Here is a 15,453-nt window from a genome sequence, read left to right as displayed (position 1 = left end):
TTATTAACCAAGAACCTATCTCTGTCTTAAAGACACTCTTTGGTTTGGCCTCGACAGCTTTCTGCGGCAAAGAGTTCCGCAGATTCACCACTCCCAGGCTGAAGAAATTTCTCCTCTTAGTTTTAAAGGATCGTCCCTTTAGCCTGAGATTGTGTCCTCTGCTTCTAGTTTTTCCTACAAATGGAAACATCCTCTCCACGTCCACTCTTTCCAGGCCTCGCAGTATCCTGTAAGTTTCAGTAAAATCCCCCCTCATCCTTCTAAACTCCCAACGAGTCTAGACCCAGAGTCCTCAACCGTTCCTTATACAAAAAGCTCTTCATTCCAGGGATCATTCTTGTGAACCTCCTCTGGACCCTTTCCAAGGCCAGCACATTCTTCCTTAGATACAGGACCCACAACTGCTCACAATACTCCAAATGGGGTGTGACCAGAGCCTTATACAGCCTCATAAGTTTGTCCCTGCTCTTGTATTCTAGCCCTCTCGACATAAATGCTAACATTGCATTTGCCTTCCTGACTGCCGGCTGAACCTGCAGAGAGAATCTTGAACAAGGACTCCTAAGTCCCTTTGTGCTTCTGATTTCCTAAGCATTTCCCCATTTAGCAAATAGTCCATTCCTCCTTCCAAAGTGCATAACCTCACACTTTTCCACATTGTATTCTATCTGCCACTTCTTTGCCCACTCTCCTAGCCTGTCCCAAGTCCTTCTGCAGCCCCTCTACTTCCTCAGTACTACCTGTCCCTCTGCATGTCTTTGTATCATCTGCAACTTAGCAACACTGCCTTCAGTCCCTTCTTCCAGATCATTAATGTATATTGTGAAAAGTTGTGCTCCCAGCACAGACCCCTGAGGCACACCACTAGTCACCAGCTGCCATTCTGAAAAAGACCCCTTTATCCCCACTCTCTGCCCTCTGCAGTCAGCCAATCCTCTTTCCATGCCAGTATCCTACCCTTAACACCATGGGAACTTAACGTATTTAACAGTCTCCTATACGGCACCTTGTCAAGGGCCTTCTGGAAATCTAAATAAATCACGTCCACTGGTTCTCCTTTGTCTAACTTCCTTGTTACCTCCTCAAAGATTTATCAGACATGACAACCCATACAGTGAAGCCTTGCTGACTCAGTCCTATTTTATCATACACTTCCAAGTGCTCCTTCAATCTCATCTTTAATAGTGGACTCTAAAATCTTACCAATGACCAAGTCCAGCTAACCGACCTATAATTTCCTGTCTTCTGCCTCCCTCTCTTCTTAAACAGGGATGTTACATTAATCACTTTCCAGTCCTCTGGGACCCTCCCTGCTTCCAATTCACCACCAATGGCTGAAAAATCACCACCAATGCCTCCACAATTTCCTCAGCTATCTCCTTTAGAACCCTGGCGTGTAGTCCATCGGTCCAGGTGATTTATCCACCTTCAGACCTTTCAGTTTCCCCAGAACCTTCTCCTTAGTGATGGTCACTGCACTCGCCTCTGCCCCCTAATTCTCCTGGAGTTTTGGCAACCCACTGGTGAAGACTGATGTAAAGTAACTATTCAGTTCCTCCTCTGCCATTTCTTTGTTTCCTATTACTACTTCTCCAGCCTCTTTTTCCAGTAGTCCAATGTCTATTCTTGTTTCCCTCTTACTTTTTATATATTGAAAAAAACTATTTTTATCTTGCTTCATATTACTAGCTAGCTGACACTCATATTTAATCTTCTCCCCCCTTATTGTTTTTTTAGTTGTCCTCTGCTCACTTTTAAAGACTTCCCAATCCTCTGGCTTCCCACTAATCATCGCCACTTTGTATGCTTCTCCTTTGCTTTTATGCTGTCCTTGACTTCCCTCATCGGCATCCCTTTAGCATGTTTCCTCCTCCTTGGGATGAATTTCTGTTGTGCCTCCCGAATAACCCCAAAACCTCCTGCCATTGCTGTTCTACTGTCTTCCCTGCGAGGCTCCCCTTCCAATCAACTCTGGCCAGCTCCTCCTTCATGTCTTTGTAGTTACCTTTATTTAATTGTAACACCGTTACATCTGATTGCAGCTTCTCCCTCTCAAACTGCAGGGTAAATTCTATCATATTGTGGTCACTGCTCCTTAAGGGTTCCTTCACCTTAAGTTCCCTAATCAAGTCTGCCTCATTACACATCACCAAATCCAGAATTGCCTGTTCCCTAGTAGGCTCTGTCACAAGCTGCTCCAAAAAAACATCTCTTAAACATTCCACAAATTCCTTTTCTTGGGATCCACTACCAACCTGATTTTCCCAGTCCACCTGCACGTTGAAGTCTCCCATGATTACTGTAATATTGCCTTTTGTATATGCCTTTTCTATCTCCTGATTTATTTTCTGCCTCACAGTGACTACTGCTGAGGGCCTGTACATAACTCCCATCAGGGTCTTTTTACCTTTGCGATTCCTCAACGCTACCCACAGAGATTCTATGCATTCTGATCCTATATCACGTCTTGCTTTTGATTTAATTTCATTCCTTACTAACAATGCAACCTCGCCTCCTTTACCCATCTGCCTGTCCTTTCGATAGGACACATATCCTTGTATATTTAGATCCCAGCCCTGATCCCCTTGCAGCCACGTCTCTGTGATGCCCACAACATCGTACCGGCCAATTTCGATGTGCGCAGCAAGCTCATTTACCTTGTTCTGTATACTGCCCGATTTCCAAGATGGCTACTCGCCTCCTTTGATCCCATAACAGCCATTGCGCTGGCTTCACGTTTTTAAATAGGGATGGAAAAGGGCATCCACGTGACCGCTCACTGGGGAGGCGGTTAGATCATGGGTGCCCGTTAGATAGGGTGTCCTTCCCATTAATGAGATGGAGATTGGACTTAATTAGTGATTATTGGTTTCTCGCCATGCCACCGCGGGATCCGGTTCTCGCCAACAGAAGTGGGCCGGTTAGATTTGGAAACCAATCTGCATCTGGCGTGGTTCCTGATTTCGGCCTCCCGCTATCTAACCAACAAAATTGTTTTTGCACCCGGCGCAATGAGGCTGGTAGATCGTGCTCATTGTTTGGTGAAGATGTGTCTGTGAATCTCCCTCACCTGATTTGACTGGTTATTCGTCTGGTCCCTATAGAAATACTCTGGCTAACAGCTGTGGCACTGGGATCCGTTCCTCACTCTGCGATCCCAGTCGAAAACCACTGGACAGCAGGATACTCAATGCCATTAAAGGTAAGCGTGGAGGATAATGGTGTGTTTATAGAAAGGTGTTAATGGTGAAAACGGTAGTGAGGAGGAAATGGGCACTGAGAAATCCACCAGACACATGTGAAAGAGAAATGTCAAAGTAATGTTAGTGTTTCTCCCCTGAATCAAGGACCCATCACCACCCAGTGTAGCCTTACCTAAGGCGGCACGGCAGCACAGTGGTTAGCACTGTTGCTTCACAGCACCAGGGTCTCCGGTCCAATTCCCGGCTTGGGTCACTGTCTGCGGAGTTTGCACGTTCTCCCCGTGCCTGCGTTGGATTCCTCCTGCTGCTCCGGTTTCCTCCCACAAGTCCTGAAAGACGTGCTGTTAGGTAATTTGGACATTCTGAATTCTCCCTCAGTGTACCCTAACAGGTGCCTGAGTGTGGCAACTTTGGGATTTTCACAGTAACTTCATTGCGGTGTTAATGTAAGCCTACTTGTGAGAATAATAAAGAATAAAGATTATTACCTGTCCAAGGGATCATTAATACTCTTGACCTGGCCACAGCCCTGGTCCTGATCTCTGTACAGTGAAGGTGTACATAATGAGATGTTGAATTTAACTTGTCAGGCTGGCTGTGGTGCACTCTGCAGTCAAATAGCACATGGTAAAATTTCCTATTGGATTTCTCGGGGACTATCTTGTATTCATGACCTCTAGTTATGCTCTTCCTACAAGAGGTATTGAAGGCACGGAGATAGGAATAATGGGGTTATAATGGAATTGGAAGGGATTGATTAGTGGTGGCCCACCAGGATCTGTGCTGAGACCGCTACTATTCATTGTATTAATTAATGACTTGGATATCACAATAGAAAATCATCTCCCACATTTGCTGATGTCACGAAGACTGGTGGATTAATAAGAAGTGTAGATGATAGCATAAAATGACAAAGAAGACGATGATAGATTAAATGAGTGGACAAAATGATGATAGATGAAGTTCAGCACAGCAAGGTGTGAGGTCATTATCCAATTGGATGGATAAAGGTAACATCTGAGTACTTCAAACGGTGGAAAATGGAGGTTCAAAGAGGTTTAGGAATCCATATATACAGATCCGGGCTGCACAACTTCGCAAAGATATGTTGGCTATGGAAGGATTGCAGTGCAGATCCAGAATGTTACCAAGCCTGGAGTAATACGGTAGCATAGTGGTTAGCACTATGGCTTCACAGCACCTGGGTCCCAGGCTCGATTCCCGGCTTGAGTCACTGTCTGTGCGGAGTCTGCACGTTCTCCCTGTGTCTGTGCGGGTTTCCTCCGGGTGCTCCGGTTTCCTCCCACAGTCCCAAAAGATGTGCTATTGGGTAATTTGGAGATTCTGAATTCTCCCTCTGTGACCCGAACAGGCGCCGGAACGTGGCGACTAGGGGCTTTTCACAGTAACTTCATTGCAGTGTTAATGTAAGCCTACTTGTGACAATAAAGATTATTATTATTATAATAATTAAATAATGTTTTAAAAGTTACAATAAAGCTTGTATCCTCTAGAATATGGTGGTTAAGGAGTGATTTGACTGAGGTTTCTGGATTTTGAAAGGAGTTGGGTGGTTCGAATGGTTTTTCACTGGTAGGGGAGTCGAGGACTGGGGGCTAATTGGGAGAGAGGTTAGGAAACACTTTTTCCACAAAGGAGGGTGTAAGTGTGGAACACACTCTCATAAAAACAGTGGAGGATAGCCTGGAGACCCAAAGATTTGGTGGGTTATAAGAGGATATGGAATCACGGCAGCTAGTTGGATTTAAAAAAAAATTTTTTTTTTTAAAGAGTACCCAATTTTTTTTTTTTCCAATTGAGGGGCAATTTAGCGTGGCCAATCCACCTAACCTGCACATCTTTGGGTTGTGGGGGTGAAATCCACGCAGAGACACGTGGAGAATGTGCAAACTCCACACGGCCAGTGACCCAGAGCCGGGATTCGAACCCGGGTTCTCAGCGCCGTAGCCTGCAGTGCTAACCACTGCCACATGCCGTCCCCCTGGTTAGCTAGTTGGATTTAAGATGCAAATCAACCATAACCTCATGAAATGTACGAACAGGCTCAAGGGGCTGAATGGCCTCCTCCTGTTCCTAAATCACCCTTCTATACATGAGCCTAGTATATGCAACCTGACCTCCCCAATTTAACGCTTTAAACCTGAGTATCATTCTGGTGATTCTGCATCCTATCCCCAATGAAGATAATATTGAAAGAGGTGGCGGTAAAGGGGGGAGTGGATGACGCAGAACTGGGTCATTCCAGAATTCAGCTGAAAAGAACAGCACTCGAGAGCTGCGACCAGGACTGACCGCTCCTGTGTGCACCAGGTTAATGCAGGGGCAGATCGGAATAGAATTAACGTAAGAAGCTGAGAATTTACTGTGTCCCAAGAAGATATTTCAAGCTTGTGGGTGCTAGAAAATTCAACAATTATGAGGGTTTGGATAGAGTTCATAGGGGAAAAACTGAAAGGACACGGTGGTGAAAGAACCAGGGAGGAGATCAGGAGAATTTTTATAACAATGGTTACAATCTGAAATGCACTGCCTGAAAGCTGATTCAAAAATAACTTTCCAGGGAAAATTAGAAAAGGCTATGGGGTAAGAGCAAGGCGTGGGGACTAATGAGATAACCCTTAGGCATGATGGGCTGAATGGCCTCTTCCTGTGTTCTCCGGTTCTATAGTCAGAGTGAGGTAGAGAGAGGCCTCACTGGGATTCGTTGCGATTCCAGGTCAGCTGCCTGCTTAACCCTTGTTCATTTTGCAAAATATCGCCCTCTCTGTTAGTTGGGCTCAATGGGTAGAGCGCTCACATCTGAGTCAAGCCCCACAGATGTACCCGAGTACATAATCCAGGCCAACATTCCTCTTGCGGTACTGAGGGAGTGCTGCACTGTTGCAGGTGACACCTTCCAGATGGGGCATTGAACAGATGTCAGTGTGCTCACTCAGATGTGCGTAAGAGATTCCATGGCACTATTTTGAGAGGAGGGGCGTGTCCTGGCCAATATTTATCCCTTTACCATTATTATTAAAAATGGATTATCTGGTCATTGGTGTGTGTGGGAGCTTGCCATCTGCAAATAGGCTGCCACGTTACAATAGCAGTGTTTCGTTGACTGTCAAGTGCTTTGGGACATGCTGAGGTTGTGAAAGATATGAACGAGTTAAACGCAAATTCTTGTTTACTCTTTTGCAGTTTACTGTCAGAACTTTGCTCCGAATTTCAAGGAGAGTGAGATGAATGCCATCGCCGCGGATATGTGCACCAATGCCAGGAGAGTAGTTCGCAAACACTGGATCCCCAAGCTCAAGCTGATGTTGGCTGAGGGAGATGGCGTCTACCGCTCGGTCATCACTGACGGGGCGACTGGGGGTTTGCCAGATGGGGCGTCCGGGAGCCAGGAGATGGAGCTGCCAGGCGCTGGGCAGAGGCACGAGACCAGTGGGATGAGACCTGGTGGTACCGGCCACCGATACGAGACGGGTTTCCCAGAGGGTCTGGAAGACACCGGGAACGGTATCATGGAGGCTCCAAACTAACAAAGCCCAACAGGCATTCCCAGAAAAAGGACACATGCTACGTAGGGAGTCAGGCAGGTCGTGGGGTTTAGTGCTTGGCGATTGTTAGTGGTGACTCAATCTGGAAATTAGATAGCCAATGTGTACTGGGCAGTGGGGGAGAGGGTATCACTGCACTGTGCCTGACACTTAACCCTCTTACTGCCAAATACCCATGTACTGTTTTGGATAAATTGCGATTGGGGTGGGATTGTCATGAATGTAAATTAAGAAAGACTTGCATTTCTATAGCGCCTTTGACCTCAAAACATCCCAAAGCGCTTCAGCCAATGAAGTACTTTTGAAGTGCAGTCACTGTTGTCGGAAATGCACCAGCCAATTTGCTTACAGCAAGTAACCACAAACTGCAATGTGATAACGACCAAATAATCTGTTCTGTGATGTTGATTGAGGAATATGAATTGACCAGAGCACAGGAGGAACTCCCCTGCTCTTCATGTAGTGCGATGATATATTTTACATCACAATCACCTGAGGACATACAGGTTCATCTGAAAGGTAATACCTCTGACAGTGCAGCACTCCCTCAGTACTGACCCTCCAACCGGGCAGCACTCCCTCAGTACTGCCTCGAGTGTCAAACTGGGTTATGGGACCAGGTCTCTGAAGTGAGACTCCAACCCACAACATTGTGACTCAGGCGTGTGTTACCCAATGAGGCACAGCTGACACATTAGTGGACCTGACAATGCACTAAAGAACGGGGAATACACTGCTGATCTCCACTCTCCTCACTAATGCCCAGTAACTCAGTGCGTTTACAGTTCAGGGAGAAAGTCCACATGGAGATATGGAATGTTGATTGGGCACATCATCAAAATAAATAAATCCTACTTTTAAAAAGAAAAAAGTTGTGCATTAGGCAAGGACAAAGAGGTGGATCTCGCCTTGTTCGGACGAATGGATCATTCACTTGGCCCCATCCTTTTCTCCCTGACCAACATTGTTTGGTATCCTGGTCACACTTCACAGAGCATGTTCCCCGTTCAATACTAACGGAATTGTTCCATATCTTCACTCAAGTAATAACGTTGTGAGCAAATCACCCGAAATCTATTGCAATGCTTCTCGGCCTTCCCCCGTCCAAATCCTGGATTTCCAGTATTGCATACATTTACAGTACAAAAACCAGGCCATTCCTCCCCTCATTCTCCAGCTAACCCCATCAATGTGTCCTTCTATTCCTTTCTGCCTCATGTATTTATCAAGCTTCTCCTCATACCAATACTATTTGTCTCAACCACTCACTGCGGGTGTGCGTTCCACATTCTCATCACTGTCTGGGTAAAGAAACTACTCCTGAATTATTTACTGAATTTACTAGTACCTATCTTATAACTTCTAATGTATAGACATTGTGTCAATTCACATATACCCATTGTTTGGGTATTTTTGTATATGCCCTTGCTGAAGCCCCACAAAGCAGAATTTACTTTTAGGAATAATGTAGGAAAGGAGATCTATAAGTGAAACAACCGATTGTATATTTTTGGTGGGGGGGGGGGGGGCAGTGTGGGGGAGGGAAAGCGTACAACATAACTGTAATTATCCATAGAATCCCTACAGTGCAGAAGGAGGCTATTCGGCCCATTGAGTCTGCACCAACCTCCAAAAGAGCACAATACCTAGGCCCACTCCCCCGCCCAATTCTCATAACCTGCGCATGGATGGAAACCGGAGTATCTGGAGGAAACCCACACAGACACGAGAAGAATGTGCAAACTCCACACAATCACCCAAGGCTGGAATTGAACCTGGGTCCCTGGTGCTGTGAGGCCGCAGTGCTAACCACTGTGCAGCAGTCTCCAGTCAACCGAACAGAGCAGTTGTGTTTAGTACTGTGGGAGACTACCTTCCTGGATATGCACACTAGACCATGCCTATTCACCTGGGTGATCGTAATGCTGTGGCACCATTCAAGGGACAGCAGAGATTTCACTCATGGTGGAGGCATTCACAGAACAAAGCAAAAGTTCATTCACCATGTTGCTGATTCTGGGATCTTGCTTGAACAAAATAGCTCCCATTTTCACACGTATAATGGCAGTCAGTCAAAGAAGTAATTCATTGTTTGTCAGGGACTGAGAGATGTTTGAGGGATGTAATAAAATGCCTTACAAATGCAAGTCTCAGTCTTTTCAAATTAGCAGGTTAAGTAATGCCTTCTAAAATTCGTTTATCTTGGTGTTCTTCATTATAAATAAGCGACCATATGATAATTTTCTGGCCAGGTCATTGGGTCTGGTCCAGTTTCTCGTTGCCCTCACTGGCAAGTTCCTGGGTCTGTTCCTTTCTTCCCGTCTGAGATACTAACAGTTAAATATGTTGGTCATTAAACATCTGTAACCCAGCCTGGCACCATGGATACTCCAGGTAAAATGGTAATGGTGTGGAGATGGGGGGATAGAACTGGCAGAGGTGGCAGAACATGTCGGCATTCATGGAGTCAATTCTGAATCACGGAAAGCAGCTGAAGTCAGGAATGCTGCACTTGTTCAAAGAGCTCTTGGCTTACACTGCAGGTAGGACTGGACACTGAAACGTGCCCCACCTTGCTGTTTGAAATGCTTCTGGAACCTGCGTCGCACATAGACTTGTTGATACACTTTTGGGCTTGGGGTCAGAAAGTGCCTCTGTTGCAAATCGGAATGGCTTTCATTCCCTTTTTACATGGATGAACAGTCAGCAGTGAAAATGTGCTTGTGTGTTTTTGGCAATTAGGAATGTAAAGTGTATTTTGAACCCGGTTTCTGATGAATACGGACAATTTTGAGTTTTGATGTTTGGAAGATTTCTCACTTTCCCATTGAGTGTGAGAGATTGAGTGGTGAGAGATTGAGTGGTGAGAGATTGAGTGGTGAGAGATTGAGTGGTGAGAGATTGAGTGGTGAGAGATTGAGTGGTGAGAGATTGAGTGGTGAGAGATTGAGTGGTGAGAGATTGAGTGGTGAGAGATTGAGTGGTGAGAGATTGAGTGGTGAGAGATTGAGTGGTGAGAGATGCGTCGCGAGTAGTCTCTTTTTCTACAGCTGTGCTTGGGTGTGCCAATCACTCTGATGAACCATTTCAAACTCATATCCCTTTTCCAGTGGCCTTACCGACACAATGGGACACCAGCCCGTTTAAATATGGGTCATGGTCTGCAATGAAACCTGCTAATTGTTAGTGCGGCATTGTCTCTCTCGTTTGTTGTATGTATAATTTTAAACAGGTAACATGCATAAATAGCTCAACAGTCTCATATAGCATGGTCCTTCACACTAGAAGCATTTGCTACACATTGGATTTTTATGTTGCCCTGTAGGGATACAATAGCTTCTTCCTATAGATCACCCTGGGTGTGCTGTGGCAGCAAGTCCATAAGGTGCAGGATATTTCTGGATCTCAGTATTGCCTACCCCCATCCCGCCCCTGAAACACGACCCAGAGCTTGGGCTGAGCAAATAATCAGCCTGAATTCCTGCTCGATGGGTCTTATTGCAGCTGAGCAGGGGATGCTGGGTGACAGTTTGGTTAACCGTTCCCTACGAAGAAAATGGGACTGAGTGCATGGGCTTCGAGGATTGACTGCATGGAGTTTATAGCATTTTTAAATTCATTTTCAGGATGTGGTACATCACTGGCAATGCTGCCAATTATTACCTGGCCCTAGTTACCTTGGCTAGGTAAAGACGGTAGTTGAGAGTAGTTAAGAGACAACCACATTGGTGTTGGACTGGAGTCACATATAGACCAGACCTAAGAGTGAGGAAATCATTTATTTAGAGGCTTGGTAAGACTATACCTGAAGTATTCTGTACAATGTTAGCCTCTTGTTTTAAAACATTCCAATTCCTAAAATGCTCTTGTGAGATTTGAACTCATTCTCTGAGTGATTAGTCCACGCCTCGTGGCTTACTCGTCAGTATCGTAACTATTTACAATACTATACCATATTTGAATACCACAAAATCAATTGAATACCAGCTTAATTACTGACTAATAAAATGATTGAATGCTCACTTCACTGATGTTACCGACTACCTACAGCATGGTCTCCTGCAGAGAGATATTCCTATCTCTGCAGCCACACATTGAGGATGGGATTGAGTTTATGTGCAGCCAGATAAGGTTCCCCACTTCTTCCAGCCAGCAGGAGAGCATATTTGATCATTCGAGATGCTGTGGAGATAGCTGCACTAGTCAGAACCAACCATCCCCCGTTCGTCTTAGTGTTAGATTAAACTCCAAGCAATTCATCCGACTTTATATTGAGGTGGTTCTATGCACATGGGGGGGGGGGGGGGGGAGAGCAGAGCAGGCCAGAGTGCACCCTCACCAGAGGGTATAAACTAGTAAGTGGCCAATTCAAAAAGGCACCCATGCATATATTTATCAACTTTTCTGACTTCAGCACCCAGCAATGTACCAATTAAATACATTAATGCAGTGTTGTCAGTGTTGTAATTCAGGGGGATACGGCAGTCAGTTTCCACACAAAAACAACAATGTGATCATGTGTTTTAGATATGGTTGAGGGTTTTAAAAAACTATATCCCTTCACAGGATGTGGGCATTGCTGGCTATTACCCATCCCTAATTGCCCATGAGAAGGTGATGGCGAGGTGCCTTTTTGAACCACTACAGTCCATGTGGTGTAGGTACACAGTGCTGTTAGGGAGGGAGTCGCAGGACGTTGACCCAGCAACAGTGAAGGAATGGCCAATATATTTCTAAGTCAGGGTGGTGAGTGACTTGGAGGGGCATTTCCAGCTGGTGGTATTCTCCATATATCTGCTGCTCTTATCCTTCTAGATGGTAGTGGTCGTGGGTTTGGAAGGTGTCTGGATGAGTTCCTGCAGTGTATATTGTAGATGGTACACACTATTGCCACTGCGTCGGTGATGTAGGGAGCGAATGTTTGTGGATGGGGTGCCAATCAATTGGGCTGCTTTGTTCTCAAATGTTTTCATGTTCCATTGTCTTTGGAGTATACAATGCTGTCAGTCATTTCTTGTGATCATGTGGAGTGAATCAAATTGGCTGAAGACTACTGTTGTGATGCTTGAGACTTCCGGAGGAGGCCACGATGGATCATCCGCTCAGCACCTCTAGCTGAAGATTATTGCAGACGCTTTAGCTTTTTTCACTGATGCACTATTATTAAGGATGGGGATATTTGTGGAGCCTCCTCCTGTTTTGTGTTTAATTGTCCATCACCATTCACAACTGGATGTGGCAGAGTTTCAGAGCTTTGATCTGATCTAATGGTTGTAGAATTCGTTAGCTCTATATCACTTGCTACTCATGCTGTTTGGTACGCAAGCAGTCCTGTGTTGTAGCTTCACCAGGTTGGCACCTACATTATAGTAATGCCTGGTGTTGCTCCTGGCATGCTGTTCTGCATTCTTCATTGAACCAGATTTGATCCCTAGCTTGGTGGTAATGGTAGAGTGGAGGATATGCCGGGCCATGAGGTTACAGATTGCACTTGTATACAATTCTGCTGCTGCTGATGGCCCACAGCACCACATGGAAGCTCAGCTAGAACTGTTTGAAATCCATTGCAACTAACACAGTGGAAGTGCCACAGTGTACGATGGAGGGTATCCTCAATGTGAATGGAACTTCACCTCCATAAGTTCTGTGCGATGGTCACTCCTACTGATACATCACGGACAGGTGCATCTGTGGCAGTCAGATTGGTGAGGATGAAGTCAAGTAGGCATTTCCCTCGTTGGTTTCCTAATCACCTGCTGCAGACTGTGCCCATGTTTGTCCTAATGCCATGGGACTTCATGGGACCCAGAGTCGATGTTGCAAACTCCCAGGGCAACTCCCTCTTGACTGTATACCACTGTGCCGCCACCTCTGCTGGGTCTGTCGTGCCGGTGGTACAGGACATACCCAGGGAATGGTGATGTCCAGGACATTGTCAGGCTGACCAGCCTGTGGGACAGCCCTTCCAACTTTGGCACAAGCCCCCAGATGTTAGCAAGGAGCAGGAGGAGGCCATTTAGCCCCTCGAGTCTGCTCCTCTATTTAATAAGGCCTTGACTGATCTGATAACCTCAAATCTGCAACCCGCCTACCCCCTCTCCCCCCCCCCCCCCCCATAACATACCCCTTGTTAATCAAGAATCTATCAGTTCTGCCATAAAAATATTCAAAAGTTCTGCTTTCACTGCTTTTTGAGAAAGAGAGTTCCAGAAACTCATGATTCTGAACGAAAAACGTTGCCTCATCTCCATCTTAAATGGACAACTCCATCCATATTTTTAAGTAGTGACCCTAGTTCTAGATTCTCCCACAAGTGGAAATGTCCTCTCTACATTCACCCTGTCATAATCCCTCAGGGTCTTACATGTTTCAATCAAGTTGTCTCTTAACCTTCTAAACTCCAGTGGAAACAAGCCTAACATGTCCAACCTTTTCTCATAAGACAACCCACCCGTTCCAGGTACTAATCTGGTAAACATCTGAACTGCTTCCAACGCATCTACACCTTCTCTTCAATAAGATGACCAATACTTTATACAGTATTCCAGATGAGGTCTCACCAATGTACGACTGAAGCATAACCTCCCTACATTTGTAATCAATTCCCCTCACAATAACATTGTGGGCTTTCCTAATTACTTGATGTGCCTGCATACTTGCCTATTGTGATTCATGCCGAGGACACCCAGATCCCTCCAAATCTCAGAGCTCTGCAATCTCTTACCAATTAGATGGTAAACTTATTTTTTATTCTTCCTTCCAAAATAGACTACTTCACATTTTCCCACATTATACTGCATTTGACAGATATTTCCCCACTCACTTAGCCGATCTATATATTTTTGTAGCTTATGTCCTCTTCACAACTTACTCTCCGACCTATCTTTGTGTCATCAGCAAATTTGGCAACCATCCCTTAACAAAGGTCATTTATATAAATTGTAAACAGTTGAGGTCCCAGCACTAATCCCTGTGGCGCACTACTCGTTACATCTTGCCAACATGAAGAAGACCCATTTATGCCTACTCTGCTTCCTGTTAGTCAGCTAATCTTCTATCCATACCAATGTGTTACCCCCTACACCATGAGCTTTTATTTTCCGCAACAACCGTTGATGTACCACTTTATCAAATGCCCTCTGGAAATCAGGATTTTGTAGAGTTGACAGGTGCCGGTCTACTTTTATTCCTTTCTGTAGTGGTTTGATATAAATTAGTGATTTACTCGGCCATTTCAGAGTCAGCCACATTGCTGTGGGTCTGGAGTCACATGTAGGCCAGACCACGTAAGGAATGCCGATTTCCTTCCCTAAAGGACATTAGTGAATCAGATGGGTTTTTACGACAATCGACAATGGCTTCATGGTCACCATTACTGAAAGAAGCTTTTAATTCCAGATTTATTCATTGAATTTAAATTCCACTGTGGTATTTGAACCTGCTTTAGCCTGGGCCTCTGGATTGCTAGTCCCAGGGACATTGCCACTGTCGGAGCGTTTTCAAGGACTGAGTATTAGCTGGCTTTTAGCTAAGCTCCTCCCGCTTCATTACAGCTCAGCTGAACACAAAGGCCTGCAGACACTTCAACTTTGGTTAAGACGGCTTTATTTTTCCAAGCTTGGTCAACGTACGAGGGAGAGTGATTTGGATAAATGTCAAAACCACTCTACACTGGTGCAGATGCCCCAATTATATAATTTTCCAAAAATAAATAGCCCACCCCAGTTGGACTTGATCCAATCCTTGGAGCTGTCACTTTTATATTGATCAATGAAGTTTACTTGAAGCAACATGATGACTGTGATCAGCTCATGATTTAACTCCATCCTGCCCCCTGTTGTTTACCGGGTAACTTTCTCCGTTATGAATTTTTTTGTTGCCATTTCCATGTTACTTATCTCAACCAATTCCTGCCCACCTCAATGTTCGTCTAGGGGCAGGCTGTTGAAGTTGGTACCTCTTTTCATCATGGATTGTCTGAGACAGGATGTTGCGGACACCGATAAGAACTGTTTACTGAGCTGACTGTGTTATTGCTGACCACACTATTTCTGTCTAATCCTGTTTGTCCTAAAAACATGGGCAAGTTAGCTAGCTTAAATCCCATCATGCATCGTGGCCACTGCTTTTAGCAAGAGTTTAAATGCTTTTTACTGCTATGTCCTAAAAATACATGTTTAATGGTTAATAATGAATACTGGGTATACTTTCAATGATTAGTCTCGATGCTTAATAATCTAATTTATGTAGAACTATGCTAATGTTATCCTAGCTATCTGGTTTTAAGGGATCTCATCTCACGAAACCCTCCTTGAACCACTACACCACCATCTCTCCTGAAGGCCAGACCACCAACATTAAGATGTCAGTTCTTCAAAATATTTTACCTGAGAGGACAGTTGGGGCTGTGGTATAATGTCTCATGTAAAGGACAGCATCTCTGGCAGCGCAGTACTCCCTCAGTACTGCAGGGGGAGCATCAGCATTTATTTTGTACTTAAGTCTCTGAAGAAGGACTTTAAGCCACTACCTTTTGATTTGGAGCTGAGCATGCTTGCAACTGAGCGAAGGCTGACTTGGAAGTTGAGATAATGATAATTTACTTATCAACAAGTGTTTCAGCTATGAAGAGTCCGGTTTGGCTGAGGTTGTTTTCCTCAGAGCAGAGAAAAATGTGGGGGGAA

At 45.0% G+C, this 15,453-nt stretch overlaps 1 protein-coding gene across 3 annotated transcripts in view; it reads left to right on the top strand.

Moving 5' to 3' along the window:
• The window catches only part of LOC140426654 (nucleus accumbens-associated protein 1-like), a 92,140-nt gene extending 83,224 nt beyond the window's left edge, over positions 1-8,916 (top strand). For all 3 annotated transcript variants that reach the window (XM_072511738.1, XM_072511736.1, XM_072511737.1), the window contains 2 exons: positions 3,105-3,202; positions 6,408-8,916. In XM_072511738.1, coding sequence (XP_072367839.1) covers positions 3,105-3,202; positions 6,408-6,751 — 442 coding nt within the window. In that variant the 3' untranslated portion in view covers positions 6,752-8,916. The remainder of the gene's footprint in view (positions 1-3,104; positions 3,203-6,407) is intronic.
• The last annotated feature ends 6,537 nt before the right edge of the window (positions 8,917-15,453 follow it).

This window comes from Scyliorhinus torazame, chromosome 7 (assembly GCF_047496885.1).
Source record: "Scyliorhinus torazame isolate Kashiwa2021f chromosome 7, sScyTor2.1, whole genome shotgun sequence".
NCBI classification, from domain to species: Eukaryota; Metazoa; Chordata; class Chondrichthyes; order Carcharhiniformes; family Scyliorhinidae; genus Scyliorhinus; species Scyliorhinus torazame.
The sequence above is the reverse complement of the archived record's forward strand: the minus strand, read 5'-3'. Positions and strand labels throughout refer to the sequence as shown.